The sequence below is a fragment of the Amphibalanus amphitrite genome, unplaced genomic scaffold (genome assembly GCF_019059575.1).
Source record: "Amphibalanus amphitrite isolate SeventyFive unplaced genomic scaffold, NRLGWU_Aamphi_draft 000353F_arrow, whole genome shotgun sequence".
NCBI lineage: Eukaryota > Metazoa > Arthropoda > Thecostraca > Balanomorpha > Balanidae > Amphibalanus > Amphibalanus amphitrite.
The window spans coordinates 107023-126375 of NW_024881847.1; the positions used below are offsets into that span (position 1 = coordinate 107023).

A 19353-nucleotide genomic window follows, 5' to 3' on the forward strand; every position below is an offset into this window, starting at 1 on the left:
GTAGGTTGTCAAGCGCATTGTCGAACAAACACTCTGTACTTATGGTTTCATATTCTGACTCCCCCCTCCAAAAAATGATAATACCATCCTCTGGCTGAGCCCCAAATGCTGCCGGCAGAGGACAAGAGTCGCGTCTTCCTCCATAGCTGCGGTCTGCGCGACAACTACGTCAACGCTGTCTTTGTGCAGGGCTTCAAGAAGCCGGACGCGTTCATTGCCACGGAGGCGCCTCTGCCGAAGCGACGCCACGTCTTCTGGAACATGGTGGTGGAAAAGCAGTCGCAGACGGTGGTGGTCATGAACGATCTGGAGCCTGATGACGTGAGTGGCTACAAGAAGCCATGCATTACTGTCGACATGTCGAGTTTCACCAGGGGTGTAACCACCTACATTAGCGGACAGTGCGGAAAGTCCGTACCATTTTTTTTTTTTTTACGGGCGCCGAAGGCGCCCCCCCCCCTCCGTCCTCTTTTCAGTATCTATATATTTGCCGCAGACGGCGCACCACCCCTCCTTTATGGGCGCCCGTTTTTTGCATATGGGCGCCACTCCTACACTATACGCCTCACAGGTTCCCTCCCCTCTTTCGAATGCATGCGCCCCCTTTTTGCATGCAGGCGCTCCTGAGTTTCACAGGCACCTTCAGAAATCATGTGCTATGGTGTCCTCTAGTGATGTCAATAACGGAAAATCGGAATACCGATACCAAACCAAATACCAACCAAAACCACGGGAAAATACCGAAACCAAACCAACTTGGGGAAATGAGGGAAATACCAACTTTTTACCGATTTCTTAGCCTCTTATACATTAGTGAGGGTTTATGATACCAACAAAATACCAAACACATTACGATTGAAATACCAAATACCAAGTTGGTATCGGTTTGGTATCGGTATACCAAAAAGTTGGTATCCGATTGACATCTCTAGTGTCCTCAGAGACCATCACTGGTTGGGCTTTAAAAGTCACCGGTTTGTGGCCGTCAGATGCGCAGGTGTGGGACCCTCAGCGATGCCGGTGTTAGGCCCTCAGAGCCGCCGATATAGGGCGTTAAAAGGCACTGGTGTGGGACCCTCAGGGTTGCTAGTGTGGGGCTATCACAATCGCTGGTGAGGGCCCTTACAGGCGTCGTTGTGAGGGCGCTCAAACACTAGTTAAGGGCCATCACAGGCGTGTGTGTGGCCTTTGGAGCTGTTATTGCAACATGCAAACCATTCATATGCCGACAAGGTCGGCGGTGCATTCAGGGGCTCTGTAGGGTCCTTAACCCTCGCCCGTATTGGTGTTTTTCCAGCCGCGAACGTATAAGGGGGGGGGGGGGGTCCGTTGGACCCCCCTTGCCGTTTCGCCCCTGATCAAGCTAGAGCTTCGCGGAAAAAACGAGCGTGTTGCCCGTGATGAGAGGAAGCCGATGATACCCAATTTTAACCCTCGCCCGCACATGCCATTTTCCCATCCTAGAACGCACATGGGGGGGGGGGGTGGTTGCCACCCCCCCGCGCCATTTCGTTCCTGTTGGAGATAGAGCTTAGCAGTAAAGACAAAAAAGATTCTTTGGGAAGAGACGAATCCAATGATACCCAGTTTTACCTTCTCAGGTCAGTCATTGACCTTCCAGGTCAGGTCAAACTAAAAAATGTTGCTGTTTTGGGTCACCGTTGGATATCAAGTGCGCTGCTTATCAAATACCGATGACGATGCTGTTTTCTGGTGCCAAGCCAGCTAGAACCTCTTTGTCACACTATCCGACCAGAATTTTGCTGCTGAGGTCATTTCAGGTCAAGTTAGGTCAAGGTCAATTATATGTGTTTGTATGTCTGTGTGTGTCTGTGTGTATACTGATGTGTGCACCGATTGTTTTTGGGTCCATATCACATGAAATCATGATCTGAGAAGCTTTTACCAAAAATGCAGTCAAAAAACTTCACAAAAAGTAAATTCAGCTTGCCTAAAACGCAATTATCTTAGATGACCTAGGTTGACCTTGACCCTGACCTTGACCCCTGTACATCGTCGAACAACATGTTCCATGATAGGTGGGAGGTAAGACTGGCAAAAAAGGCCGAAATCAGGGTGGCAAAAGCTCACAAGGCCCATGGCAAATGCAAGATGTTGAGAATTGGCCATTTGGGTCATGACATGAGCTGAAAAACAAGGTCATATTTCCGAAACCAAAAATCACAGAAACTTGAAATTTCCAGTGGACATCAAGAAAGGATAGACGAGCAGCTATACGAAAAATCAGCCTTCTAGCTCTAAAAATGTTGAGTGCAGAGCAGAAAGACTGCCTGGGGGGGGGGGGTGGCAACCACCCCCCCATGTGCGGGCGAGGGTTAAGGTCCTAGATCATTGGTTGACCTTGCAGGTCAGGTCAATGACCCCAAAGGCGGGAAAATCGGGACCTGTTAGAACGTCGTAAAGTGTGGCTGCTATGGGGTTTTCCGGGGTGCTGATCACGAATATCCTGTTAGTTTTGATCACAGATAATGTCATCATGTATTTAGGCCAGGTCGGGTCAGGTCAGGTCAGGTCAACCAGTAAGGGTATTCGTAGTAGGTGGCAACCGCCTCTGACAGCTTCGTAACATGTTACGAAGGCGCCAAAACTACTTCGTAAATGTTCATATGGTTGCTAAATTCGAATTCAGCTCTAAAAACTGGCCTAGAAACATGTTAAACTCGAAAAAGTGAACCGAGGTCATCAAAGGTCAATGACCTGACCTGACCTTCAGGTGACCTTGACACCCAACCTAATGCATGGGGGCAACATCATATCACATGTTTGAACGCTTGAAATCACGAAAAGACTGCAAACTCGCGGTTAATGCGAGCCGACATACGCCGAATCGCGATTCCAGCCAAACATGGTCTCGAAAAGTAGGTCACAGGTCAAAGGTCATTTGGGTCAGGGTCATGAAATTTTCAGGGTAGGTGTGAAATTGATGAACGCGAGGGTACTGAAAGTTTCGTCGCGATCGGCCGCTTTTTACGCGAGTTATTCGCGAAAAACCATGGGGGGGGGTCCGTTCGACCCCCCCCCCCTATACGGGCGAGGGTTAAGAGACCGGCATGGTACTCTGAGGCCCGCTGAGGCCTAGTGAGTCCCCAGCGTAGGGGCCTCAGAATTGCTGATGTAGGAAGCGCTGGTGTATGCCATTGCTCTCAGAGTTTTGTGTATAAGCCTTTAGAGACGCCGGTGAGGGCCCTGACAGTCACCGTTATGGGGCCCTCAGAGAAACTGATGTGAAGTCACCACAGACGGGCGTGGGATCCTTAGAGCTACTGGTCCCTAATTGGTCGGCAAGGGTCCTCAGTGCCTGGTAAGAGACCCTGGCTCAGATGCTGGCAAGGGGCCTCCAGAGGCCGCAAAGGGCCCTCAGTAGCCGGCATGGAGCCCTTATGGAGATTAGCGTGGCTACTTAGGAGCCCATGAGGTGCTCTTGCGAGCCTTGTGGGGCCCTTCTAGTTTAAATATGGCCGGCGTGGGCCGTGGACCCTCAGCAGTCAGCGGCGTCGCAGGTCACATGGGGTCCGGGGCCCCTGAAATTGATGGGGGAACGTCCCCCTGGCCCCCTAGCTACTCCACTGCCCGTTTTCTTATGAGGGATTGAGGGATCCTTCGCACCTCGTTTCCCTTATAGGCGATGGCTCCCCTGCGAAGGATGGCGCCCCCTGAAATGATGGGGCCCCTTATGAGTCTCAAGGCATCTTTTTTCTAGCGTGGTTACGCCCCTGAGTTTCACAACGTAACTGCTGCCTTGGTACGCGATGCTCTGAGCTTTTCAACGATTGACTTCATGAGCCAGCCTAGCGCCATCCGACTGAGATTGTTATTGAAGATGAGCATCGTGGCGAGACGCGGAGACTTTGCCGCGTAGAAATGTTTTGTAAGCAATGAGATTCGATGCCTAGTACGGCTCTCGCGGGCTTATGCGATAGTTTTTGCATTTCTGACTGTAGGTATCTCAGCAACTACTCGATATACGATGAAGCCATTTTAGAAGATCATGGCAGCTATATGTATGAATAAATCGATCGCATCTTCCACCCTGAAAACTTAAGACGAAGAAGAAAGAAGATAATTCCTATAGCCGGAATTTTACTAAATTTCATTGGGGAAAACCTACCGCTAAAAGCCGCGAGACCCGTACGTTTTCATTTCGCCTTGACACAATCATGTGCAGAAACTAACGGCGCTGGTCGGGGTTGTCAGGTATTTTGGCCGACCACGGAGGAGCCTATCTCGTTCGGTACCGTTGTGATTCAGCTGAGGAGCCGAATTGTCGAGCCAGTGGAAACGCTCGACCTCACCCTGAACGTCTATGTCAACGGAAAGGTAGGTGCCAGACTTGATTAAAGTCTGTCCCCTACCGGTAGTCAGGTAACGCCTGAGCCTCCAGGCAGTCGGGTCACTCGCCATGCATAAACCTGTGACAGGCTACGACCAACAGGCAATTCTGTGATTGTGGTCCTGTAACTCACTCAGAATGATCCCGTGACTGTGATTGTGAGTTGTGACAGTTTCAGACTGTCACTCTGCGATACTGTGACTGTGGCCACAGATGGAGACCTCCCAGGAGGTGCGTCTGTTCCTTCTGCCGTTCGGGGACCCGGCCGGCAGTCTGCCCTCGGCTGAACAGCTGGTGGTCCTGCACTCCGCCTACGAGCGGTCTCTGCCACACAGCTACGGAGGAGTCACCACCGTAGTCTGTAGGTACGTAAGTACATACGGGCGCAGTCGCCAACACCGTCATTCTACCTGCAGAGTATTTTGTTGCGATTTGCTGTAACAGATATGACACAGTGCACTGTGTCACTGCAGTGATGCGCTGAACAGACGGGTGTGGGAATGAGTTTAGTACGTTTTGTGACGGCACAACTGGCGTAACCACTAACCAGTAAAGTGATAAAATTTGCGGTGGAAGAACAGGCGTAGCAGTGAGAAAGTTTTGCGGCGGCAGCTGGCATGACCAGTGTGATACCACGGAATATATATACTTAGCCGTTTTCACGACGTGCTCATTTCGAATGCACCTAATTTGACCAAATCTGCAGCAAATCTCTTTTACTGGAAATATCTTCATATCATGAATGATGAATTTATTTCATTGTTTTGATAAGAAATAACGTCTGATAATTTGAAAAATCAGGCCCAGGCATAGGCCAGGGCCTCGTCTAAGAATTTTCACTAGGGGGCAGAGACTGAAGGAGCCAAACCTAGGGTACCCCCAAAAACCTGTTTTCTCACCGGATTTAGGCCACTTGTTTTTCGTCACAGCCCTGACACCATGATTTAAAAAAGGCATTCCGAGCCATGCATTTTAACCCGCGCCCTTCTGGGGGTCCTGGATTTCCACGCCCTGCTGGGGGGGGGGGGGGGTGTTTGAACACCCCCCCTTCTAACTCGGCTCCTGGGCCACGTAGCGATACGCGGAAGGCGGCGTTCGAAAGAGCGTCAAAAAAAATGAGGAAATCACTTCGGTCAATTTTTTGGTCAGGTCAAAGGTCAGGTCACCAGAGGTCATTGAAGGCAAAATTTCCCCGATTTCCAGGTCGAATGTCGACAATTTCCAAGAAGCCAACGCATAACTCGGGAACCAATAGAGCTACAGCGCCGCGGAAAAGCGCATTCGATAGCGCTATTAACGCCCTTTCTGAGTAATTCTCTCAGATTTGACCTAACGTCAACGGTTTTGCCTGCAGGGGGCAAAAACTGCAAAAATAGCCGATTTTTTCGGAAACAGTTTTTCTGCAGTAACTTGTGACCCAAGCATTATACGAGCTTACTTTTACCGGCATCGTGTTCCTCTCGTCAAGACGCATCGAATGAACTATAACTTGACCTTGAAAGGTCAACTTGAAAATTTGACCTCAGGTCAAGGTCATGACCTGACCGGAAAGGGTCATGTTGCATATCAGTCGATCCGTATCGTCGAGCTGAACACATCTAAGGCGTTTTCTTCGCTCTAGCATGCCTCTATCAAAAGTTATTTGCGAAAAACTGTTAGATTCCATTCGTGACCTAAGATGACCTCAGGGCATTAACAGGGGTCACGGACACCATTTTCAAGTTCAGTGTGTCTAAACCACTTGTAATTCAGTGTTTGGGAGTGTTTATAATGTCTTTCGTCCAAAGGAGGCGCATTTCAATTTTCTCCCATTGACTTATAATGGGGAGGTCGCAAAATTGACCTGACCTTAGGTCATCGATATCAAAATTCTGAGATATACATTTTGTACATGCTATTGCTCTTAGCAATCGCTGAAAGTTTCAAAGCGATCGATCTCTCGGTGTAGCTATGACAGACATTGAAACTTTTTATGAGGTGAGGTCACTTCAAGTGACCTGGTGACCTGACCTTGAATGACCTTGGTCTGAAATTTTCACAACATGTGTAGAATTGATGTATGATAAGGTGTACCAAAAAAGTTTCTTCTTCGTCAAAAATTTTTTTGAGATATTCGCGAAAAACCACAAGGGGGGGGGGGGTGTTCAAACACCCCCCCCCCCAGCAGGGCGCGGGTTAACCCGCGCCTCGCTAGGGGAAAGGGTCCCGGATTTTCGTGATCATCCAAAGTCCAAAACCGTTGCAGATATCGCCACGAAGATTGGGGTACCTTATCCCGCGCCGGGCCGGGGGGTGTTTGAACACCCCCCCCCCCTGCGGTTTTTCGCAGATATCTCAAAAACAGCGGCGCGGAGCGCCGCCGTTTTTGGCACACCTGTTTGTGCATCTTTTCCGCACATGTTGTGAAAATTGCAGACCCAGGTCACCTTAGGTCAGGTCACCAGGTCACGCCAAGTGACCTCACCTCACAAAAAATAAGAATGCTCGTCATAGCTACAGCGATTGATCGATCGCCTTGAAACTTTCAGCGATTGATTAGAGCAACATTATCTATAAAATGGTTATCTCGGAATTTTGCTATCGGTGACCTAAGGTCAGGTCAATTTTGCGAACTCTCCATTATAAGTCAATGGGAGAAAATTGAAAAGCGTCTGTTTTGCACGAACGCTATTCTAGACACTCTCAAACATCGAGATGTAGGTAAAATGGACACACTGAACCGGAAAATGGCAACTGTGACCCCTCGTTATGTCCCCGAGGTCATCTCAGGTCACGAACAGAATCTAACAGTTTTTCGCTAATAACTTCTGATAGAGACGTGCTAGAGCGCTGAAAACGCCTTAGATGTGTTCGGCTCGACGTTGCGGATCGACGGATATGCAACATGACCTTTTCCGGTCAGGTCATGACCTTGACCTGAGGTCAAATTATAGTTCATTCGACGCGTCTCGACGAGAGGAACACGGTGGTGGCAATAGTAATGTCGTGGCTCTTTTGAGTCAAAAGTTATTGCCGAAAAAAACGTTTTTCTTAAAAACGGCTATGTTTGGAGTTTTTGCCCTCTGGAGGCTAAACCGTTGACCTGAGGTCAAATCTGAGAACATTATCCAGAAAGGTCTGTAAAAGGGCTATCGAATGCGCTTTTCTGCGGCGCTGTAGCTCTATCGGTTCCCGAGATAGCCGTTGGCAGTTTCCAAAATGTTGAAATAGTGGATATTTCACCTTTGGTGACCTCTGGTACCTGACCTTTGACCTGACCCAAAAAATTACCGAAGTGTTTTCGTCCTTATTTTGGACGTTCTTTCGATTGCCGCTTACCGCGTGTCGCTACGTGGCCCAGGAGCCGAGTTAGAAGGGGGGAAGGGGTGTTCAGACACCCCCCAGCCCGGCGCGGAATCTCAGAGCACCGGCCCGGCGCGGGTTATCCCGCGCCCCGCTGGGGGGGGGGGCAGAATCTGCCCCCCCCCTCCCGTTTTTCGCCAATAACTTGTAAACGCGTTAAGCCAGCAACGTCACACTTTCGGTACCTTATCATACATCAATTTGACACCTTCCCTGAAAATTTGAGCGAAATCCGTCGAAAAATGTTTGAGAAATTGACGTTTTAGTGACGTCATGTTCGCCATTTTCGCCTCAAAAACGGCAAAATTTCAAACGCCGCTAACTTCTTCATTTTTAAAGGAATCAAGACGTAACAAAAAAGGTTATACGTGATTCCACTTTGTCTATCAAATGGCTATCTCGGTTTTTTGAAAATTTTGGATTTTGGCCCAAATTTTTTCAAAAAACTGACTTTTTTGGGAAAATAATTATAAAATCCAAAATTTTGAGTGTATAAAAAAAGACCGGAATATATGTCAGAGAAGTGGTCTATGTGCACCTACATACCAATTTTTAGAAGAATCGGTTCAAAATTGTGGGAGTTATTCAAAATTTTATGACGTCACGGCACACAAAAATTTTGAAAAATGATTTTTTTGGAAGTTCTAGACCTCGCACGGAAACAAAAATAGCATCATTCGATTCGCCGTGAAAAACTGCATCAGATAGACACCTTTTTGGGCCTTAAAAACCAACTTCAAAATTTGACCTCACTTGACCTGACCTTGACCTGACCTCGACCTGAAATTCATCCAGAGGTGGTCCATATCACTTATTGAGTGTGCCTATTGAATTCTATGAGTAAAATGACCCATAAAACATGCGTCGCACATGCCCTTTACTATATTTTGTTTTTGGTGACCTGACCTGACCTGACCTGACCTTGACCTTGACCTTTGAATGACATTGTATGCAACGAATATTGTCTTGGTAGTCTAAGAACACGTTTTGGGCAATCAGTCTCAGTCCATTCTTCGGCAACTACGGTGCAAGGCCGATACTGTAGAAACTTGCATTTTGTACCCTTGACCTGACCTTGACCTGACCTCTGACCTGTTTAAGCAAAAAAAAATTGGGCTCTAAAGATCCGCCTTGTTAAGAGCTTTCGATTGCCGTTTTCCCCGTCTTTCTACGACCATCGGTTCGGAAGTTAGACAGGGGGGGGGGCAGAATCTGCCCCCCCCCAGCAGGGCGCGTATGGCTGAATAGCCCAGCGGGGCGCGGGTTATCCTACATCAATTTGACAAGGACTGCGCAAGTTTCATCAAAATCCTTCTGTTTTTTTTTTTTAGAAAATTACGTTTTTGTGACATTTTTTTGACAAGCCATTTTTGTTTTCGGTCTAAGCTCCGTCTAAATGTTAACCCGCGCCCCAGTGGCGGTCTCAGCCAACTTCGCCTTAGTGGGGGGGGGGGGGGGCATATGTTACCACCCATCTCTAGCTCAAAAACTAAGAGGGCTAGAAAGCTGCGGTAAAAAGCAATCGATAGCTCTTAATGCGTACGTTTGAAAGTATTTAGGTCATTTTCATCTTAGAGCAATATTTGGGTCACTGGAGGTCATCAAAGGTCAAAATTTGCCAAATGTCATTATATTTCTCAGAAAACATGCATTTATCTCAGAAACTATGATAGCTAGAGAAACGCATAAAAAAGCAATCGATAGCTTTTGAACTCTTCTTTTGATAAAGTAACATCAAAATTGACCTCAGGTCAACGGTTTAGCCTCCAGAGGGCAAAAACTCAAAAAGAGCTGTTTTTACGAAATGTGTTTTTCGACAATAACTTTTGACTAAAAAAAGTCACAACATTTCTATTGCCAGAATCGTGTTCCTCTCGACGAGACGCGTCGAATGAACTATAATTTGACCTTGAAAGGTCAACTTGAAAATTTGACCTCAGGTCAAGGTCATGACCTGACCCGAAAAGGTCATGTTGCATATCATTCGATGCGTCTCGGCAAGACAAACACATTGAGACCATTCCCAGCGTCCTATCTCTTTCCAATCGAGAGTTATTGGCAAAAATATGTTTGTAGCCTCAAATGACCTCGGATGACCTTTCTAGAGGCTATCAGCAAAAAAAAAACCACACCTTGGCCGTCACGGGTGATTCAAGTCATTGTGATTCTCAAATATTTGGACTGTTCCTATGCGTACACACCGATTTAGAGGCATTTTCAGTTTTCTCCATTGCCTTATAATGGTAAGGTCACGCCACTGACCTGACCTTAGGTCACGGATATAAAAAAATCCGAGATATACAAATTGTAGGCGCCCATAACATCATGCAATCCACCAAGTTTGAAACCTTTCTGTCAAACACTGCAGGCTGGACATGACTGCAAACTTTTTTTAGGCTTGGTCAGTTAACTTGACCTGGTGACCTGACCTGACATGACCTGGGGTCAAAAATTTCACACGTTGTCCAAAATTGATGTACAAAAAGCTACCCCGAGCGGCGCGGCGCTGCGCGCCGCGGTTTTTTATTTACACGCAAAAAACGCGACAGGGTGGTAACATATGCCCTAACACTATGGGCAGTAATCGCCACGCCATGTGTGGATCGCCCATGATCGTAAATACAATGCCCCCCCCCCCCCACTGGGGCGAAGGTTAATAAATTCACAAAAATTACATTTTTGCAGTAAACCCCTCGAAAAAAGCCGCGAAGTGTGTATATTGGAGCGCGCTACAAAGCACCTATCTCGGATTTTCAACACTTTGAGTTTTTGACTCCAAAATTTTCGAAAGCTTCTTTTTTTTTTGGAAAAACCTATGAACAAGTTTTTTTTTGCATTTTCGATAACCGGAATAATTGTTATAAAGACCAGTGTTTGCTATCCTCATACCAATTTTTGATGCAATCCGTCAGTTTTTGGTCACAGAATGGCCGAAAAACCGCAAAAACTACACATGACAAAATTTTTGATTGGAAATCTTGAAAGTTCTACATCACCTCCCAGTAAACATGCCGACACGTCGGCCCGACGTCGGCCGACGTCGGGGTGACGTCGGCAACTCGGCATCGGCATGCCGACGTCGGCCCGACGTCGCACACAGGGCCGATCGCCAGGTCTAGCACGACATGGGTAAAAAAATCGAAATTTGTGGATGTGCAATGAAACCTATACCAATTTGTTCAAAAATGATCATACTACACTGCTGTGGTCTTTGTTTTCCAATACAATTGCTATTTCATGGCGAAAACTCAGCTTAAACACGAACTTCGGAATCGTTTGGACCGAACTCGTCCCCCGCACTCTTCGACAACGTATCTTTGATCCACGAAAACAATCACAATTTGAAGAGGAATTCCACATTTGTATACATCAAACGATAGCTCCGGGTCTGCAGAACACACATAACCACATCAAAATGGTGAACTCTTACTTGGTTATGATGTATTGGCACCGCAAAGATTTAAAGACGAAAATATAATTTCACATAATTGATGTCACACACAAATAGACTTTTAAAAAAAGTACCGCAGAGTACCGCTTCGAAAATCTCGCTACATGTCAATGATTCATTGCACTACAAGATCCAACAGTCGTTTTTTGCGACTTTTTGCGACTTTGGATGTAGCAGTCAAACATCAACCCGCGCCAGACCGGTGCTCGGCGTCAAACGCGCCGGGCCGGGAGGTGTTGATTGAACACTCCCCTTCTAACTCGGCTCTTGGGCCACATAGCGACACGTAGTAAGTGGCATTCAAAAGAGCTCCCGAAATTCCAGATGGAGTAATTAGTCATTTCTAGGTCAGGTCAAAGGTCACGTCACCAGAGGTCATCAAAGGTAAAATGTTGCATTTATCAACATTTATCGAAAACCGGCTCTTACCTCGGGGACCAATAGAGCTACATCGTCGCGGGAAAGTGCATTCAATTGCTCTTTTAGCGGTCTTTCTGAAATAAGCCCTCAGATTTGGCTTAACCCTCGCTCCTAGTGGTGTTTTTTCCAGCCGCGAACGTATAGAAGGGGTCCGTTGGACCCCCCGCCGTTTCGACCCTGATCGAGCTAGGGCTTCGCGGAAAAGACGAGCGTGTTGCCCGTGACAAGAGGAAGCTAATGATACCCAATTGTAAGGTCCTAGGTCATCGGTTGACCTTCCAGGTCAGGTCAATGACCCAAAAGTCGGTAAAATCTGGACCTGTTAGAACGTCGTAAAGGGTGGCTGCTATGGGTTTTTGGGTGCTGATCACGAATATAATATTATTTACGAGCATAGATGATGTCTTCATACATTTACGCCAGGTCGGGTCAGGTCAGGTCAGGTCAACTAGTAAGGGTTTTGCCGGGATTTGCAGTAGGTGGCAACCGCCTCTGACAGCTTTGTAACATGTTACGAAGGCACCAAAGCTACATAGTAAATGTTCAAATGGTTGCTAGATTCGAATTCAGCTAAAAAAAACTAGCCTAGAAACATGTAAAACTCGAAAAAGTGAACCAAGGTCATCAAAGGTCAATGACCTTACCTGACCTTCTGGTGACCCTGACACCCACCCTAATGCATGGGAGCAACATAATATCCCATGTTTGAACGCTTTAAACCAAGAAAAGACTGCAAACCCGCGGCTAATGCGAGCCGACATACGCTGAATCGCGATTCCGGCCAAACATGGTCTCGAAAGAAGGTCACAGGTCAAAGATCATTAAGGTCAGGGTCATGAAATTTTCAGGTTAGCTGTAAAAGTAGTTATCGCGAGGGTACTGAAAGTTTCGTTGCGATCGGCCGCTTTTTACGCGAATTACTCGCGAAAAACCAAGGGTTCCGTTCGAAGATTCAGGCTCTGTCGCGCTGGAATGGCATATCGGCCCACTGTGCGTCGGTCCAACCTCGGCACGACGTCGGCTGGATGTCGGATATGCCCGCGTGTACCGACGTCCAGCCGAGGTCCAGCCGACGTCGGGCCGACGTCGGACCGAGATCAATTGCTGAGGTCCAGCCGACGTCGGGCCGACGTCGGGGCGACGTCGGACTGACATCGGCCGCTGTTTTGACCGTTAAAATAATATGAAATACATCACTATACATGTTTCATGTTTCATAAAGAGCTTCTGTATTCAAAATATCCTCAGGAAACTCAAATCTTCCTCCACGCCGCAACCCCCTGATCCGGACTGTACGGGAAACTTTACGAGTATCCCATTTGGGATTGCCCGTAAGCCGAGCTCGCCCGTAGCCGGGTGCGGTGAGTGCTTGGGGGCTGCTCGGCCTATCCTTTGGTCAGGCTCAGTCCCGGCAACTCAACAGGGCCGGGCCCAGTTCATATAGAAAGGCCAGTCGGCAAGTGTCACTTTGCCAAAGTGCCACTTATCAAAGGGACACTTTGGGAAACGTTGGTGCAGGTGTTTAAGAGCGGCTATATGAATCCATTGTGGGGTCGCCCTTTCCAATAAGTGTCACGTAACAGCAATGGAACCAGTGACTCTATATGAACTGGACCCAGGGTGCTCGCCAAGAAGACCAATGTCTCCATCCTATCATCCTTCCGGCTCTGAAATGGTCTTCTCAGACCGAAAGGGCATAACAAAACAAAACAAACCAAATTTGCTATTTGTCTGCGTGGTGTAGTGGTTAGCGCACTAACCTCGTGTTCTAATGACACGGGGTTCGAATCCAATCGCCGGCTGATGCTTTTGGCGTGTTGTCCCAGTAAACATGCGGACGTCGGCGACTGGGGGCTCGAATCCCGCCGCCGGTTGATATTTTTGGCGCGTTGTCCCAATAAACATGCCGACGTCGGCCCCGTCGGTCCAACGACAAACGATCTCGTCCAATGCTTTTATACAGAGTTAACCCGCGCGGGGCTGGGGGGTAAATTTTACCCCCCTCGCGAATATTTGCAATATCTCAAAAACGGCGGCGCGCAGCGCCGCCTAACTTTCAGTAGGGGAGAGTGGGGTAAGATGCCCAGGGTGGGAAAGACGCCCCACCCCCTCTAGCGGCGAATTAAAGAATCGAGCCTGGAAATTAATGTTCTTAGCGTAAAGCGGAAGCCTGCCTTGTTAACTGCACAAAAAATTGCGAAGCTCAGTTGGGCAGCGGCTTGCTGATGATTGCATGTTTTTTATTTGCTGTTTTCAAAAAATATTTGGTGTCAAAACATTGTAAATATCAAAGAAGGTAGATAATTTTTGCGTCCCTTGCTATAGTCGTGGTACATTAGCATGCGTGTACTGTGTCCCAAACAGTTTGTTTCAGGGTGTAGTTTTATGGTTAACAAATTGTGCTGATTTAATGTCACTTCGGTACCTTGGGGTAAGATGCCCCCTGTCCTGATGGGGAAAGACGCCCCCCTAAATCCGTAGGCTGTCCTTTAAACAGCCCGTCAAATCATTTATTACATACTTGTGATGTAGACAAAAGCCGATCTGGGACTATTGAGAGCCCAGTACGGTCGGGTGCTCCCCATGCCGGTCGCTCGGCCCACACAGCGACTTTTTGGGCGGCATCTGACTCCGAGAGCCCTCACGACGGCCTCTGTGGGCCCCATTATTGGCTCCAGGGCCCCTCACGACATCCTTTGAGGGCTCCCACGTTGGCTCCACGGGCCGCGCTGGCATCTGAGGTCCCCACGATGGGATCGAGGGCCCTCAAGCATCATGAACCTATAGGAGCCCCACATTGGTCTCCGAACGCCACCATGGAGGCTTGTTTGGCCACGCTGGACTATGATGGCCCTAACGATGACCTCTGAAGCCCCTTACGACTACTTTTGAGGGCCCTTATGATGACGTTTGGTGTCTACTGCAGGCTCGAAGGGACTACTGATTCGTTCAGGCGATTCACGTGCCCATTTATGTCACTTATAGTGCAGGGGGGCATCTTCCCCAACGCCAGGGGGCGTCTTTCCCACCCTGTGGGGTAAGATGCCCCCTTTCACTTCTTCAGGAAAATGCTTAATAGCAAAAAAAGTTATCATATTTTAGGCACGAAAGTGTGATATTTTTGGAGAAAAATGATGTTGGCTTCCGTTGAAACTCCAAGTTTTTGCTTTCCCATCGTCATTTTCGAATAATATATGACATAGCAAAACCCTGGGCATCTTTCCCCACTCTCCCCTACCTTTTCTTACATCAATTTGACACCTTTCCTGAAAACTGCCGGCGTCACGCCCGACTATGCGGTTCCGGTGCGGAATTTGATTTATCTTGCACTCATGGTTGATGGCCTATTTGACGCTACTGGCATCTCCCTAACCTCTAACAAATAACATGTCTACTTTACTAATTTATTAACTATGATTGTCCCTGTTCCTATTCCCTGCCCGCCAGTAGCGCCACCTGTATATGAACTCGCACCTCATCATGTTCACTGTTTGCTCAATATACCGCCGGTGGAAACCGGTCATGAATTCAAAATTTGAGCGAAATCCGTCAGAATTTTTTGAGAAATTGACGTTTTAGTGACGTCATGTTCGCCATTTTCGCCTCAAAAACGACAAAATTTCAAATGCCGCTAACATCTTCATTTTTAAAGGAATCAAGACGTAACAAAAAAGTTATACGTAGTTCTACTTTGTCTATCAACTGGCTATCTCGTTTTTTTTGAAAATTTTGGATTTTGGCCCTTTTTTTCAAAAAACTGACTTTTTTTGGGAAAATAATTATAAAATCCAAAATTTTGAGTGTATCGAAAAAAAAACGGAATATATGTCAGAGATTGATAAGGCTTTGATCGTCATCAGACAAAATTGCAACTTTCAGTGGGGAAAATATCAAGGTTACTCTTCGAAAAATAGGTCAAAAGGTCACGTGATCAAAATTTTCAAAAATTGAAAATCCGAGATAGCTAAAATGTTTGTTAATTGATTTTGAGTTCAACCATATCAAGTTTTTATCGTAGAAAACCAATAGTTTTTTAGTTATAGGCCGCCAAACATAGGGCTGCAGCGCGACATCCAGGAATTGCCCGAGGCTATATCTCGGAAACCGTTCTTCGAAGAAAAAAACCCTTGCCACAGCTGGCCTCCCCGCCCATCACAACTCATTAGACTAATTTTAAGCAAAAAATAAAATATGAGGGTGCAGGGCACTTGTCGATTTGTCGTGGAACGCCTCAGCAAACCTAACCTGACCTGACGTCACCTGACCTAATCTAACACGCGTAAATATGTACAGCCCTCACGGCAGTTGCCGAATGGCCAAATGCTACTTAGATACGAACATTAGCCCTCACGACATTTGCCGGCTGGCCAGATGCTACTTAAAAACGAATACGTGTTAACAACACTTGAGGCTGACCGGCCGCGAGCCAGCGACCTTTAGTTTACGAGGTGGGGTACACTCGGCACACTAACTACTAAGCCATGAAGATAGGTGGTCATCGCGGAGATGTAAGCCAGTTTTTTTTCAATGATGCAATTGGGCATTCTCCGGGCAGCACCTCTCTTTGGTTGCAAAAAGGAAATACGCCTGACTCTCCCAGCGCTAGGGGAGAAAGGCCCAGTTTAGCCAAAAAAGGTGTTAAAAAACGGATTTTTTTGTAGGCTGGGCGGTGGTGAACTTTATCGTGTGCCAATTTCATGACCCTAGATCAATATCTTCAAGATCAAATGAGGTTAAACGTGATCAAATTTGTTATAGTGACTATTTTGCGTTTATACGCCCATAGCTCTAAGAGCTACTGGCCGATTTTCCTATTTCTTCCTTTATACGACATTTGTATTGTTATGAGAATTGTTAATCTAACCATAAATTTGGCAGTTAGTGGCCTGCTAAGAGTAAGATGTCGCCGACAGAGACGGGGATCGGCCGACGCGGGAAACGTTTCAGTCAAAGGTTGTGTTTGCACCCTAATAATTTAATTTTTACCAGTTGATTTTCGTATTTATTTGACCATTAGATTGCCTGTACATTTTTAGCCTTGACACAAAATTTGACACTAATCTATATTCTATCGTAATCAGCGGCAAGAAGCGCAGTGCAAAGATGGAACCGTCCCGCGCCGGCACAGCCTACCATTCAGGCGGCAACGGCCGGCGCCGGCCGCCGCGCCGCTACGGCAAGATGTTTGACTTTACACCGCTATTACTAGAAAAGTTGTGGACCGATTTATCTATTGCTTGCACGGTAGGATTTGCAATTCAATTCTGGACAGATACTGAAGGTTCGACGTTAATATAAAAAGTATGGCGTGAGATATTGGCGAAAAACAGGTGGGGTTGGCGAAATCCGCACCTTCCACCGCCCGTGCTACGTTGCACTACTTGTTGCTATATCATCCAAACCCAGCCAGCCTTTTCAAGTGGGGCCCACATGGGCCCCAAGTGGGCTCCAAACTGGGACCCATCTGGGCTGCCCACCTTGGACCCAGATGGGAATGTCATGGGCGTCCAACTGGGTCCCATCTGGGCACCCCAGACGGGGCCCATGTGGGACCCATCTGGGGCCCGTATTGAGCCCGCATATGGGCTTTCCCAGTTGGGACCCACATGGGCAGCCCAAGTGGGGCCCATATGGGACCCAGCTGGGATATATGCATATATATGGGTCCCACACGGGCTTTCCCAGTTGGCACTCAGACGGACACATGCAAAAAGCGCACATGGAATTTAATTGGGATTTGGTACCTAGCTTATGTCGTCCACTATTTCCGCGTGAATCCCAAAAAACAATGTGTTCACACGTGGGAGAACCGCGTACCCTTTGCCTCTCACTAGATCCCCAGAGATTCGAACTTAAGACCTATGGAACATGATGCGGGGACCCTAACCACTACACTACGCTACCACTGCAGGAAGGCGGCAGGCGGCTGGTAGAGAACGGAAGCGTGGATGCGTACCTATTGTGAAAAAGGAGAAGAGTTTGTAACGATAGTGATAGAGGCCCGAGCGGTCCGTCAGCGCCGTATTGCGTCTATTTATAGTCACCAACTGCAACGAACGCCGGCGACACAGTATCAGCGACCGACCTCGCAGGGACACGGGCAGGGGTGTGCCCAGGCGGCTGTCAGATCAGGAGTCTGGCAGGGTAGCGGCACAGATCAGGCAGGGTAGCGGCACAGTGGAGGCGCTGGCCAAGTCCAGCACGTAAAGTTAGCACATCTAGCCCATCTGGGACCCAGTTGGACGCCCATGACATACCCAGATGTAGCCCAGCCCACATTCGCCCAGATGCCCCACTTCCAGCCCATGTGGGCCCCATTTGGGATGGCTGGCTGGGAAGCTATCGTTGGCCCACTCTAATTTTCTCAGCACGTGTGCCTTACGTGTAGTGGAAGACAATATCTAAATTTGAGCAAAATCGAAGGGTGCCCATTTTTCACAAATAAAATTTTATGAAATCAAATCAACATAAAATAAATTCAAAATCACCAAAAAATGTAAAAATTGCCAAATTTAACCAGCAAAACTCCTTATGTACACGTTTCAGTTTGTTTGAAATTAATAGTTTCAAAAACGTTGAAGCTATAGATCTTTCAAGATTGTAATGCACGTCCAATTCTGCTAAAAAAAGCAGAAGTTTAGCGGCTTGTATCTCTGTAACCCGAGGTCATATGACAAAATCCTTTCACCCTCAGAGGTTTCACCCAATAGCCAATAAGTATACCAAGTTTGAACAAAATCGCAGAGGTGGCCGATTTTGGCTGTCCCGGTTGACATGGAATGCCCCATTTCCGTGACCTGTGATGACCTGACCCTGACCTGAAAATCAAAGTGCAAGTTTGGTACCCTCAGGGTATCTACGGCATCTGTTCATGAGTGTGTAAACCAAAAAATAGCCTGATCTGACTTGTAAGACGGCGGCCAGAGCCCAAAATGTGAACAAGCCAAAATGCTAATAATTTTTACTTTGACCTGACCTGTGACGTCATCGGTGACCTCGAGGTCAATGAAATCAGGTTTCGCTCGACAGTTTTTGCGGGGCTATCAGACGAATTTTGAATTTTAACGATCGGCCCAGTAGTTTGTGAGATAGGAGGGGGGGCTATGTAGAGCCCCCCCCCCCCCAGTAGGGCGTGTTTTACGCAGACCCCAGTGGGGCGCGGGTTAACACGTGGTGGTATACACTGCTTTGCGCGCAACGTCTGCTGCACTTTGAGGCTGCCAAATTATTGCTTCCAAATCATTGTTGATCTTTCCGAACCAAGGGACATCATTTTTATGCCAATTCATTAACTTTATGAAGGTGGGAGGGTCCCTCTCAGTATTTAGTTCATTTACAGTTGAGTTGCATGCTTACAGCGACATCAGAAACGCTCCATATCGGAAAATGACAAAACTTTATGACGTCACTGTGACGTCATCTTAGGTGCTACAACCACAAAACTTTCCTGAACACTGCCTAGGTATTCATTTGAAGCTATGCCAAGTTTCAAGTTCGCAGCTCATCAGGTTTCGGAGATATTCCACAAAATGTAAGGGGGGAACTTTATGCCCCCCCCCAAGCGGCTCGTGGGGTATTGTGACAGTGAGTAGGTACTGAGCATGTTTTTTGGTGTCAGTGTTAATGTGACAGTGAGTACCGAGCACGTATGTCGGCGGCAGGACCGGTGTGACAGTGAGTACTGAGCACGTTTTGTGATGTTAGGACCGGTGTGACAGTGAGTAACTGAGCACGTTTTGTGATGTTAGGACCGGTGTGACAGTGAGTACTGAGCACGTATGTCGGCGGC

The 19353-nt window shown here is 47.5% G+C and overlaps 1 protein-coding gene across 1 annotated transcript in view; it reads left to right on the forward strand.

Annotated features, from left to right (window-relative positions):
* The window catches only part of LOC122389301 (receptor-type tyrosine-protein phosphatase mu-like), a 119996-nt gene that overhangs the window by 91072 nt on the left and 9571 nt on the right, over window positions 1-19353 (forward strand). Inside the window, exons 27-29 of the mRNA XM_043381184.1 lie at window positions 119-321; window positions 4216-4338; window positions 4565-4716. Of these exons, the coding sequence (XP_043237119.1) occupies window positions 119-321; window positions 4216-4338; window positions 4565-4716 (478 nt within the window). The remainder of the gene's footprint in view (window positions 1-118; window positions 322-4215; window positions 4339-4564; window positions 4717-19353) is intronic.